This window comes from Vulpes vulpes, chromosome 1 (assembly GCF_048418805.1).
Source record: "Vulpes vulpes isolate BD-2025 chromosome 1, VulVul3, whole genome shotgun sequence".
Lineage (NCBI taxonomy): Eukaryota > Metazoa > Chordata > Mammalia > Carnivora > Canidae > Vulpes > Vulpes vulpes.
The window spans coordinates 128,480,583-128,493,269 of NC_132780.1; the positions used below are offsets into that span (position 1 = coordinate 128,480,583).

General features: G+C 60.1%; 1 protein-coding gene across 1 annotated transcript; it reads right to left on the bottom strand.

Annotated features, from left to right (window-relative positions):
- Positions 1-745: 745 nt before the first annotated feature.
- On the bottom strand, positions 746-3,071 carry FAM43A (family with sequence similarity 43 member A). The gene has a single exon (XM_025990329.2). The coding sequence runs from the start codon at positions 2,948-2,950 to the stop codon at positions 1,697-1,699; it is 1,254 nt and encodes a 417-aa protein (XP_025846114.2). The 5' UTR covers positions 2,951-3,071; the 3' UTR covers positions 746-1,696.
- Positions 3,072-12,687: the final 9,616 nt, after the last annotated feature.

Here is a 12,687-nt window from a genome sequence, read left to right on the forward strand (position 1 = left end):
CCCGCTGGGTCACGCTGTGTTGTCGAAGGGAAGGAAACAGGTCCTTCCGCCGCCTCCCCGCCCGGCCCCACCTGCCCATGACTCACTCCCCTCGCCGAGCAGGACCCAGCAGCCTTCCTCCCCCCGGACTCTCCTCCCAGGGCGCGCAGAGACGGCCCCGCAGCCCACAGAGCCCCCCGGACACTTTCTTCGGGTCCCCCGTTGATCTGTAAAGCCCCTTGAGCAGTTGTGAAGGAAAAGGCGAACCCCAGAAGGTGCCAAACGTCAGAATACCTCAAAGGTCACTGCTCCCTAAATAACCTCACGAGTCGGGACTGAGGACCAGCACTCGCCCTGCGTCTCCAAGAATTAACTCGGAGAGACCAGAAAAAGCCCAACCCCCCCCCCAACACACACACACACACACACACACACACACACACACACACACACGGTATTTACTACGGGAGGGTGCAGTCAAGGGGAGGAGAGGCCCGGCCCGGCCACAGCGGGCACCACGGACACACCACGGCCGCACAGGATGATGCAAACAGGCCCCCCTTCTGGAATCACGTCCAAGCACTGCAAAGGCCAGACCCTGTCCGACCCTGGACAGGCCTGGGGGGGGGGGGGGGGCAGGCCCCCTTCCAGCCCCAGCCCCAGCGATTTCAGCAGCACTTCCAGACGCTCACCTGTGCTGTGACATCGTCCTCTTTATTCTCTCCCCACGGCCCCCTGTGCAAACAGAACCAGAGCGGTGCCACTCTTAAAAAATAACGAGATGTTTTATACACATTTCTGTATATACAACTGAACAACATCTTACATGTCCCTTTTGCACAGCAAAAGATATAAACATTTAGCTCTCAGAACAGTTATGTACAAAAAAAGTCGAAAATACTTCACAACAGTGCAAAATATTTTACACAGGATCATAGAGGGACGTCCTTTGAGCAGGAGGAAAGTGTGTCTTTAAACGAAAAACTTTTTTTTTTTTTTTAGATATTAGATGTCTTTCGCTGTAAACAAATTGCAACTTTCTTCCATCTCTCCACCGCCGCCCCCACCCCCTAACAGTTATTTGAGGAATTTGGCAGAACGTCAAGGGTCTGAGTCTAAGGTAAACAACCCAGGCTCTTGCCGAAGAGACTGAAAAGACTGGGGGTAGCGAGGTGGCATTGCAGCCTCAAAGTCCTCCGGGGAGCCAAAAAGAAAATGTGTTTTAAGGACAGCGCTAGGCCTCTCCCCCACAAGGCCTCGCCCCCCCTGTTGTCAGTCGGTGGGGTCAGGGGAGGGACTAATGCCTCCTGCTCAGGCAAACAGGAAACCAGAGGGCCTGCAGCTGGTGGGGGGGCTGCAGCCGGTAACGGGGGTCTGCAGTTGGGGGGGGTTGCAGCTGGTGGGGGGCTGCAGCTGGTAGGCCTGCAGCAGTGGGCCTGCAGCGGGTGGGGGCTGCAGCTAGTGGGCCTGCAGCCGGTCGGGCTCGCCAAGCAGGCCCGGGCATCCCCCAGCCCCCGCTTCCCCGCGTCCCTGCGGGTCGGCCCCACACATCTCCGGCCCCACACATCTCCGAGTCACCCCGAGCCCCGGTCCCGACCCCACCCCGTGCAGAGCAGGAGGGCGGCGCCTCTGGGCCTCGACCCTCCGACCGACTGTCTCTCTGCCGCGGGGTGCGGGCGGGGGCGGGGGCAGGCTGGTCCCCGCGGGGCGCCAGGTCTCAGCCCGAGCGGGGCTCCTCGGGGCCGGCGGCAGGGTCCCCGCCCTCGGTGCAGCTCTCGGTGCAGCCGTCGGTGCAGCCCCCGGTGCAGCCGTCGGTGCAGCCCCCGGTGGAGCCCGCGCTGTCGCCCGACAGCAGGCGCGTGACCCGCAGGTCGGCCCGCAGGCTGCGCACGTCGTTGCCGAAGCTGAGCGCTCCCAGGCCGCGGATGAGCTGGGACAGCGCGGCCCGCCCGTCGGAGGAGGCGCCCGGCGGCACAGGCCCCGCCGAGCCCCCGCCGCGCTCCCGCGGGCCCAGCAGGTCCCCGCAGCCCAGGTGCAAGGCGGCCGCCAGCGCGCGGCGGGCCTCGGCCTCGTCCTGCCCCCCGGCGCCGTCCTCGCCGTCCTCCTCCTCCAGGCAGCCCTCCTCGTCCTCGTCCTCGTCCTCGTCCTCCTGCTCCTCGCCCTCCTCCTCCTCCTGCAGCCTCTGCTCCTGCTGCTCGCCCAGCGGGTCCTCGGTGATGGGGCCCAGCTTGGGCGCGCTGCGGCTGCGCTCGGCGGGCGGCTTGTAGCAGCAGGGCCCGTGCAGCAGCAGCTTGCGCAGCGGCACGAGCGGCACCGAGTGCGCGCCCACGAGCTCCTGCTGCTGGTGCCGCGCGTCGTCCCGCCGCTTGAGCCGCTTGAACTCCGCCAGCGCGCTGGCCGACGTCTGGTAGAGCAGCAGCGCCAGGGCCTGCGCCTTCTCGGGCCTGGACACGAGCACCGCGTGGCAGCGCAGCATCACCGCCTTGTGCTTGAGCTCGTGCCGGTACACCCAGGCGAACACCTTGGGCAGCCGCGCGTCCGCCGCGCAGTAGGTGACGCGGTGCAGCAGGTACAGGTGGCCCGGGCGGCGCGGCGCGCGCTCCTCGGCGTGCACCATGCGGATGCCCTGCGCGCTCACCGTCAGCTTCATCCTGGTGCCCTGGCGGCCCGCCTCGCTCTTGCTCCAGATCTTGCCCACCGCCAGGTCGGTGCAGCCGTCGCCGCGCGCCTGGATGGTGGTGGCGTTGCCCAGGTAGAGCACGCTGTAGGTGGGGTCCTCGCTGGAGATGCGCAGCTTCTTGCGCTTGGAGCGGAACATGCCGCCCACCCGGCTCAGCGCGCCCTCGGGACACGCCCGCGCCAGCGAGCCGAGCGCCGGGTAGTGCAGGCGCAGCGCGTAGCCCTTGGGCTTGGCCGCCTGCCGCGGCGCCTCGGGGAGCAGCTCGAACTTGTGCCTCCTCCAGGGCAGCATCTCCAGGGCAGGGCCGCGGGGCCGCCTAGCGCGGGGAGGCCGCCGGGGCCCGCGCCCGCGCCCCAGCCCGCACCCGCACCCCCGCCCGCACCCGCGCCCGCGCCCCCGCCCGCGCCCCCGCCCGCCCCGCCCCGCCGCACACCCCGCGCCTCGGCGGCCCCGCGCGCGGCCCGAGCGGCTCCCGGGGCTCAGACGCGGGCCGCGGGGCGCGCGGGGGGCGCATGCCGGACTCGCTCCGGGTCCCCGCGGCGCCGCAGCCTCGCCGCTGCCCGCGCCCGCGCTCCCTACTTATAGGCCCGGCGCGAACCATTCGCCGCGGGCCGCGGGGGGGCGCCCGGGCGCGGGCCCCGCTCCCTTAAAGGGCCCGCGCTGCGCCCCCGCCGGCGGCCGCTCGCCCCGGGGCCCGTCTGCGCGCACAGCGCGGCGGGGGCGCGCAAGGTCGCGGAGGGGCTGACCCGGCGCCCTCACGGCATCCTCCGAGGGGACCCCCGGACGGGACCGGGGCGGGGGGGTGCGGGGGACACAGCGGCGCCGCGCCCCGCCCAGCAGCAGGTGCCCGGCCGCACCCGAGCACCCCAGCCCCGGCCCAGGACCAGCGGCGACGAGCCATCCCCGCTGCGGTGACTGGACACTCACCGTCATGACATCGCGGACGCGGCTTGGGCTGAGATGCCCCGGAAAAGCCCAGAGGAGGGACCCCCGGGGCGCAGCGGTGGAGCACCTGCCCGTGGAGCACCTGCGTGCAGCCGGGATGCCTGCAGGGAGCCTGCTTCTCCCCGCCCCCCCCCCCGTGTGTGTCTCGTGAATAAATAAATAAAATCTTAAAAAAAAAAAAAAAAAAGAGAAAAGAAAAACAATCCAGGGGATCCCTGGGTGGCTCAGTGGTTTGGCACCTGCCTTTGGCTCAGGGTGTGATCTGGAGACCCAGGATCCAGTCCCACGTCGGGCTCCTGGCATGGAGCCTGCTTCTCCTTCCTCCTGTGTCTCTGCCTCTCTCTCTGTGTCTAAAATAAATAAATAAGTAAATAAATAAATTAAATAAATAAATAAGTAAAAATATAAATATAAATAGATAAATAAATCTTTTAAAAAAAAACCCAAATGACTTTTTATTTCGGTATCTCGTTCCGTGCTCAGCCACCCTCCACTACGAATGACAATCGCACCATTATACTTTTCTCCTGGGCTGACTGAGCAGCACAGCTTTAACCCTCTGACCAGCTTGACCCTTGTCTGGTGGTAACTCACGTCTGGGCCCCCAAAGCAACCTGCTTGCCTCCATGCTCTGCTCAAAGCAAAACAAAACAAAACAAAACAAAAACAAAAACTTCAAGCTGGGATGTGTGATAAATGTCCAGATGATCCTACATCTGTGGAGCCCCCAACCCCACAGGCCCAATCCACTGGGGATCCTGGATATCTCTGGCTTCCATGCCCAAACCACTGATTTCACAACCGCTTAGCCCCTCCTGGAAAGTCTCTGAAGCCCCACCTTTGCTGACGGTTAACCTTTCTTTGAATCCTAACGCGATTTTCCCAGTGGTGCTGAGTTTCAATGTAACTTTTCTGAATGCTTTTCAGTGCCAGGCCCTGAGCGAGGAGCAGACCCAGTTCCTATCTCCAAGTGGCTCGCAGTCCAATGAAGGGTGTAAACCGTTCCCAGCTCTGGCCTTGCACTGATTCCACTGAAACTCTGAGGAGCCCTGTATCCTCCGGTGCCTGCCACAAACAGGCACCACTTGATTGTTGAACCAGTGACTGGGACGCGCGTGTGAATGAGAGGACAGAGCAGGCTACGTGCCTGGAGAAAGACCCCAGGAACTATGAAAAGCTGGAAGAAGGGAAGGTTGCTTGTGAGTAGGAAAACCAGAAAAGGCTCCACACAAGGTGATGTTTAAAGAAAATGAGCAGGATTTCTCCAAGCGGGGAAGAACCAAAGGGCTTTCTGGATACAGAGGACTGCAAAATCATAGAACAGAAACATGCACGTGTGCAGATTAGGACGGAGTTTATGGATTATAACGATAAAAGTGCAAAGTTTCCCGATGCTTTTCAGGCCCTTCTAGTCTCCGAGAGAAGGAACGGCCTTTTCATGCTGACTCTCGCCTCAGGGTGTCATTAGACCAGAGCTCCGAGGCCTTACTCGCCAGCTGCACAAATGGGCTAAGGGAGGGACTCCCCTCTAAGGGGGGGGGGGGGGAGACCAGGGATCTCGGGCCTGGCGCCGCAATGAGCCAGCTAGGACTATAATAAGCCGTTTAAGCCAAGGTTAGTTCCTCTTCTGCTCCCATTTCTGGAACATCTTGCAGCGGCAATTGGGTAGACTGTATGTGCTCCAAATAGAAAAGTCTGGTAAAAACCAAATTAACCTTAGCGGGTCCATAATCGCAAAGTCTCGCCTCTACGATAGTGGATATCACGCTCGAGCAGGTCACCATTCCCTACGTGGAGCTCCCAGGGTCCCAGGGTCAGAAGAGTGTGGGGAGGACAAGGAGGCGGGTGCTGGGCGCCAGGGTGCCCTCGGCAGCACCTGGCAGCAGGGAGGAGCCCCCCGCGGGCCAGGGGCTCTGGATGTGGAGGCCCGCGGAGCTGCTCCCGCAGCCTGGGCTCTCCCACACCGGGAGTACCTGGGCCGGCCCTGGGACCCGCCCCACCTTGTCACACGGCGGAGGCTGGGTGTCTGCAGCTGGGAGACCTGGCCGCACCACGGACCTGACACGCGGCGGGTCCAGAACAGAACAGAGCGACGCAGGGCAGGCAGGCGTCGGGCAGCCGCAGAGCGCTTTCCCTGTGGCGGCGGCCCCATCTACCGGTGCCCAGCAGAAGTGCCAGCGGGCGGCCCGACTTGCCCAGAACCGGCTGCTTGAGTCACACACAGCCGGTTGCGGCTGGCAAGAAACCTGGCCTCTGACTTGACATCTGAGAATCCGCCTCTGAGCTTTCAGGCCGGCTCCCTCCCACCCCATTTCTTGCATAATGATCCTCCCTCTCGCCGCCTCCCCATCACCCGCCGAATGCCCTGGGCCTTAGAGACAACAAATGACTAATCTGGGATCCTCAAAGTCATTCAATAAACATTTGTTGAGAGTCTAGGTGGATGCGATGCAGTTGCTAGGCAGACAGGTCTTTGCCCTCATGGGACTTATGTCCTACAAGGAGGGATGCAGATAATAAAGCAAACAAATAATAAAATATCAAATACTGATGTCTCAACACATGCAAAAAAAAAAAAAAAGGCAGTGCCAGGAGCAGAAGGTGGTTGCTTTAGACCGACTGCATGGCTGGGGAAGGTATCTCTGGGCAGAGACCTCAATGACACGGAGCTGGTCGTGCAGGAGCATTCTAGCCTGTGCTGACCAGCAACGAGGTCACAAGCCACGTGTGACTACTGAGCGCTCAGAATGTGGTTGGTCCAAACCGAGATGTCATGCAGCTGTGAAATACATACTGGATTCCTAAGACTTAGGAAAAAAAGGATGGGGACACCCGGGTGGCTCAGCGGTTGAGCACCTGCCTTGGGCCCAGAGCGTGATCCCAGAGTCCTGGGATCGAGTCCCGTGCCGGGCTCCCTGCATGGAGCCTGCTTCTCCCTCTGCCTGGGTCTCTGCCTCTCTCTGTGTGTCTCTCATGAGTAAACAAATAAAATCTTTAAAAAAAAAAGACAATATCTCAATCGTTTCATAATAATTATATAGTGAATGAATGATAAGATTTTGGCTGTGTTGAGTTAAATACAAAATAGCATTAAAATTAACTTAACCTGTTTCCTTTTACCTCTTTAATGTGGGTACTAGCACACTCACAACTATATATCTGGAAAGCACGGTGTGAGGCTACTGGGCAGGTCTGGAGGTGGGAATGAGGGAGCTCAGCAGGTTCAAAGACTCTCCAGCTTCAGAAATCCTACCATGTGATTATAGCCTCTGACTCCTCAGCCCTCCTCATTTCTGACTCCTATTGTAGCAATTCTTTTTTTTAAATATTTTATTTATTTACTCATGAGAGACACACAAAGAGAGAGGCAGAGACACAGGCAGAGGGAGAAGCAGGCTCCATGCAGGGAGCCCGACGTGGGACTCGATCCCGGGACCCTGGGGTCACGCCCTGAGGCGAAGGCAGATGCCCAACCAATCAAGGCACCCGGGTGCCCCGGTCCTGGAGGGCTTGAGTAGGTTAAAGAATTGATATCGGGAGGCTACCTCTGCCTCTGCCTCTGCCCTTCTGCCTGCTGTGTGATCACTCTGTCTCCCAAATGAATAAAGTTAAAAATCATTAAAAACAAAAAAGACCTCTAGGATCTACACCAGCATTCCTCAGAGTGGAACACACACACACACACACACACACACACACACACACACACACACACTGGCTGCACCAGAATCCACTGGGCCATTTTCTGGGTCCCTTAAGTCAGAATCTCTGCCTCAACTACCCCCGATGGAACACATCCGAAGTCTGGGGAGCCCCGCCCTGCCCCACTTCATTCCTCCCACCGTCAGCTCCTTCCTAGCCTCGTATCCTCCCCCGCTCCCTCTTCCAAGCCTCCTTCAAAGTGGAAGTAGGGACCTCAGAAACACGATGCTAAAGTGGAAGCCAGATGTAGGAGGTCACACAGCGTAGGAGTCCCTTTATACGAACGGCAGGGAATCGGTGAATCCACAATGACGGCGCAGACCAGGGGCTGGAGATGGGGAGGACTGGGGAGCCGCCCGTAGTGGACTAGCCAACGGGCTTCCTTCGGGAGTGATGCAAACGTTCTGGAGCTCCAGAGAGCTGCTGGTGGCACGGCATTCTGGATCGCTTAGTTGTTGACCTTCACATGGTCGTTTGTGTGGTCTATGCATCCCACCTTGACTTTTGTTTGAAAAGTGGAAGAAGGAGGCAGAGAGGGTCAGAGTAATGTGGTACCGAGAAGGACCCAACCCCCCCCCTTGCCTACTTCGACGATGGAAGGAGGGGCCAGAAGCCAAAGAAAGCAGGCAGCCTCTGGAACCTGCAGAAGGACAAATTCTCCCCGGAGGTTCCCCAAAGGAGACCCTGGGGTGCCTCAATTCCAGCCCGGGGAGTCCAGGAGGACGTCGAGCCCGCGGAATCCTAAGCTCCCGCTGACTTGTGCCGCGTCGATGGTGGTTGGCGCAGCAGCGCTAGGCCTCCCAGCGCCACGCTCCAGCTCCAGACCGGCCGCTCCCCTGCAGAGCCAGGCGCAGGGCCTAGCGCCCCTTCCAGAAAACCACGGCGGGCGGAGCGGCGTTGGCATGTGCCAACCCCAGCTCCCCCGCTGCCTCAGCTGCATCCACACCTTCTCCCCCTGCTTGCCTCCGGGCACCCCGGGCGCCTGGGCGGCTCGGCCGGTGGAGCAGCCGGCTCTGGGTTCCAGCTCGGGCTGTGATCTCAGGGCTGTGAGCCGGGAGCTCGTGCGGTGCTCCGTGACTGGCACCGGGTCTGCGGAAGATTCTTTCCCCTTCCTCCCTCTCTCCTGATCCTCAATCCCCTCTCAGGTAGGTGGTAGATAGGTGGGTAGGTAGATACGTGATAGATAGATTGATAGATGATAGATGATACATACATAGATGATAGATAAATCTTTTTTTAAGTCCCTCTTCCTTTGAACCTGTCCCTCTCAAAGCCCCCCCCACACACACACACGCTTCTAACAGGAATGACCTCCTCCTGCCGCCTCCCCACTCATCTTTATAAAGCCGGCTCAGGACCACGTCACCCAGAGGCTCAGGCCTCCCTGACCTCTGGAACTTTTCTGGGGGGAGCTCCTTGCATCTCTGCCTCGGCACTTGCTTCATTGTAAAGTCACTGTCTTTAACTCTGCCTCCCTCGGGGGCCTGTGAGCTCCTGGAAGCCCCCCCCTCCCCCGCGTACCCTCGGCCCCCAGCACGGTGCCTGCCATCAGGTCAGTACATAATAAACACCGAAGCGTGGACAAACACCACCCTGTGTTTATTTTCACTGCAACTGGACCATCATAAGCACAGGCTGTCAGAGCTAGAAGGGCCCTGCAGGACGATCATTTATTTATTTATTTATTTATTTATTTATTTATTTAGATTTTATTTATCTGTTTATTTGAGAGAGAGAGAGAAGGGGAGGGTGAGGGACAAGCAGACTCCGCACTGAGAGTGGAGCCTGACGCCAGGCTCGATCCCCCGACCCTGAGATGGGGACCTGAGCCGAAATCAAGGGTCAGACACTTGACTGCCTGAGCCACCCAGGCACCCCCTTCCAGGGCAATCTGGTCACCCTCCTCTCCTGGCTTACAGATGAGGAGACTGAGGCCCCGAGAGTCACACACACGGCTATATAGCTATTTAGCGGTCAAGCTGAGATTGGGACCCGCGTGGCCTGAATCTCAGTTCAGGGCTCTTCCGTCAGCTAAACATAAAGCAGGGACCTTGAATACACAGAACTGCAGGGCACATGTTCCGCTCCCGTCCCCCCCGTGAAGGGCCGCGTCCTGGGGGCTCACGGCTTTGACTGGGTGGGCCCAGCCCTCACCAACCAAGCACTTCTCCCCAGGGCCTCACTAAGCCACCACTCCCTGGGACCCTTAACGGAAAGTCCCCTTGGTCCCAGCTGTCACTGCCACCGAAGAGGTTAGTTAGAGGCAAGCATGACTGTCCCGGGATTTACACAGTGAGACTGCGGTGTCTCCAGCGGTCAAGGTCACGCCCGGGCCTGGGAGTCTGGTGGCCCCCTGGGCTCCTCTGCTCTGCCGGGTCCCCCTTACTCCCCCCAGGGTTTCGCTTCAAGAACAATGAGAGTTGGAGCAGTTCATGTTTTATAGAAAACAGCATAAAGAGAGAAAAAAAAGAAAAATTAGCATAAAGAAGAATCAATGAAATTAAACGCATATGGTAAAGGCTTGGAGCTTTTCCCATCGAGGAAGGATGTTATGCAACCTGTTCTCATCTGTCTCTCGTTTTGAAACTTTTCTGTGGGCACGGGGGCCTGGCCCATCCTCGGCGAGCAAAGCGGCAGCCGTGCGGCACGGCATCGGGGCGCTGGGAGATGCACACGGCCTCGCCCTTCCGGAGTTGCGAGCCAGCGCCCAGAGGTCCCACGGAGCCTGGGGAGGTGCCCCCGCGTGCTGCCGGCGAGCGCAGCGGTGCAAGGCAGCGAGGCCCTAGCTAACGTCTGCCGAGCTGGACACGAAGCCCGGGCGTCTCCGGGGGAAGAGTAACGTCTGCTCACCAGGCCGGGGTGCGCCAGCCCACGGAGCCGCTCGCTCGCCAACACGGTGTCCCGGGCCTTGGCTCCCTCCCCAGGCTTCCTCCCCGTGAGGTTCCCCTCCCTCGCAGGGGAAAGGCCCGAGGCTCTGCGGAGCCCTGAAGCTGCCCGGGGTCACCCGAGCCTGGAGCCCTGAAGCTGCCCGGGGTCACCCGAGCCTGCACCGTCCCGTCCGTGCCGTCGGGTTGGGGCCTGACCCGGAGGGCCCCCGAACACAGCAGCGGGAGGGGCCTCCCAAGCCGTGCTGGGGCGCTGGGCTCCGCCGCCCCCACTGGGGGGGCCCACACGCTGCCCCCGCCGGGGCCTGGCCTCTGCGTGTGCCACACTGCAGGGCCCCGTCGGCCTCCTGGGGCCGCGGAAACAGGCGGCTCGAAACGACAGAAACGTCTTCTCTCCGGATTCTGGAGGCCGCAGGCGAGAAGCGCCCTCCCTGCCTCCGAGCTTTGGGCTCTGGCTGGCACCTTGGGCCACACTGTCCGCCTGTCCCCTGGTGTCCGCCCCCGCCCCACTGCTGGTCTCTGAGTGTCCACACGTGTGTCTTCTTACAAAAAACACGTGTCCTTGCGTCAGGACCCACCCTGACTCAGCGCGGCCCCACTTTCGCTTGATGACGCCTGTAAAGAACCTGCTTCCAAGTAAGGCCACATCCGCAGGTATCTGGGGTTGTAGAGTATGATCTTCCCCCCCCCCCCCCGCCCCCGAGAAACACCACGCAAGTCAGAAGAGAGGCCATGAGAGGAAATTGCAAGACCGAGGGAGGAACGACAAACAGGTCCTGCGGCCCGTGTTGGCCGCAACGCCGCTCCTTTCACCCACCCCTTGCCCCATGCCTGCTGCCCCAACAACATCCGGGCAGAAGGGCAGAGCCACGGAAACCAGCCCAAAGAAGCGAGCGCTAGAGCCCTGCAGGAGAAGCTGGCCCCCGGCCACCAGAGGCGGTGACCAGATTGGCCAGGCCCCCGGAGTCGGCTTCGGAACAAACGCCGAGCACCTGGGCCCGTCCACGTGCGACGCAGCACCCCTAACTAGCGGCAACGGGCCTTGCTGGCCGGTGGGTCGCCGTGCGCCCAGCCTTCCCACGACTTGCGGGCAGGGCGTAGCCTTCTCCCCAGGCTGCGTGGCGAGGCCCCTGCCCTGCTGCCGCCATCGCTGTCGCCCCGTTCGTTCAAACACAGGGACGACACAGAGCAGGGTGGAGAGGAGGGAGCCTCTCGGGGTAAGCCGACCGTTAAGCCCCTTGGTGGTCATCCACCCCAGCCCTGCCTTAGGACGTCCTGACACTTGGTTGTGTAGCCTTCGCTTGAATGCCCCCTGGTGGCGGGGAGCTCACTACCTTAAAAAGCTGTCCCCTCCGCCTTTGAACCGCTCTCATTGTAAGGAGGCTCAAACAAACTGAAACCAAAATTGCAACTCTGTGGTTCCTGCCAAGCTCTCGTTCCGCTTGCCTGTGTGTGTTCGGAGCCTTCTTCTCCCCCTTCCCTGGAACAGTCCTTTGCGTGAATAGAAACGGCCCCCACAGACCCTTGGAATCCCCCCCCCCCCCCGAAGCTAGTCATCCTTCCTTCACCTTTTTCTCGTTCCCTCACCACCCAGGTGGACGTGCTGACACTTGTTAGTGTATTTATTGGAGTGATTTAGGGAAGTGGCCAGAAGGCCGTCCTGGCAGAGTGGGGTCTAACTGGGGGCGTGGTTCACGGCTCCACCACTTGACCTGAGCTATTTCACCTTGGCGGAGTCCCTCTGCAGGCCGACAACCACTGAAATGTAAACTCATGGAGGCAGGGGGGTTGTCCAACGCCGAACCCCTGGATCCAAGCGATGAATGAGTGAGTGAATGAATGTATGAATGGGAATAACCTGGCACTCCCTACCTGCAGATTCCAGACTTGGTCATTATCAATTCTACTTCTATGCTGCTCTACTTTGCTTCACCTTATTGGGCATCAATTTCTACAACCGGAAGTTAAGAAAAACGGGCACGTGGGTGGCTCCGTCGGCCAACTGTTAGGTCCTTGATTTCGGCTCAGGTCATGATCTTAGGGTTGCGCATTGAGCCCCAGGTTGGGCTCCACCCTTAGCAGAGTCGGTGTCCATCTCCCTCTGCTCCTTCCCGTCTCTGTGCCCTCAAACATAAAATTAAAAAAAAAAAAAAAACCTGTGGGGCACCAGGATGGCTCAGCGGTTGAGCATCTGCCTTGGGCTCAGGGCATGACCCCAGGGTCCCGGGATCGGGCTCACTGCATGGAGCCTGCTTCTCCCTCTGCCAGTGTCTTCCCGCCTTTATCACCAAAACAAAAGGTCTTTTACGCTTCCCACTGCACAGAGTGACTCGCACAAGCAGACAATCAGTACTTGAGTGATCAAAGCCACAAAGGGCCGCTAAGGTATGGCTCGTGAGAAGTGACCCCTCTGCAACAGGGACCCCTGGAGGGCGGCCTGCTCATGGTGGGAGGAGCGCGGAGGCTGCCTGGCCGGAGCCTCCCGCCAGCTGCCTT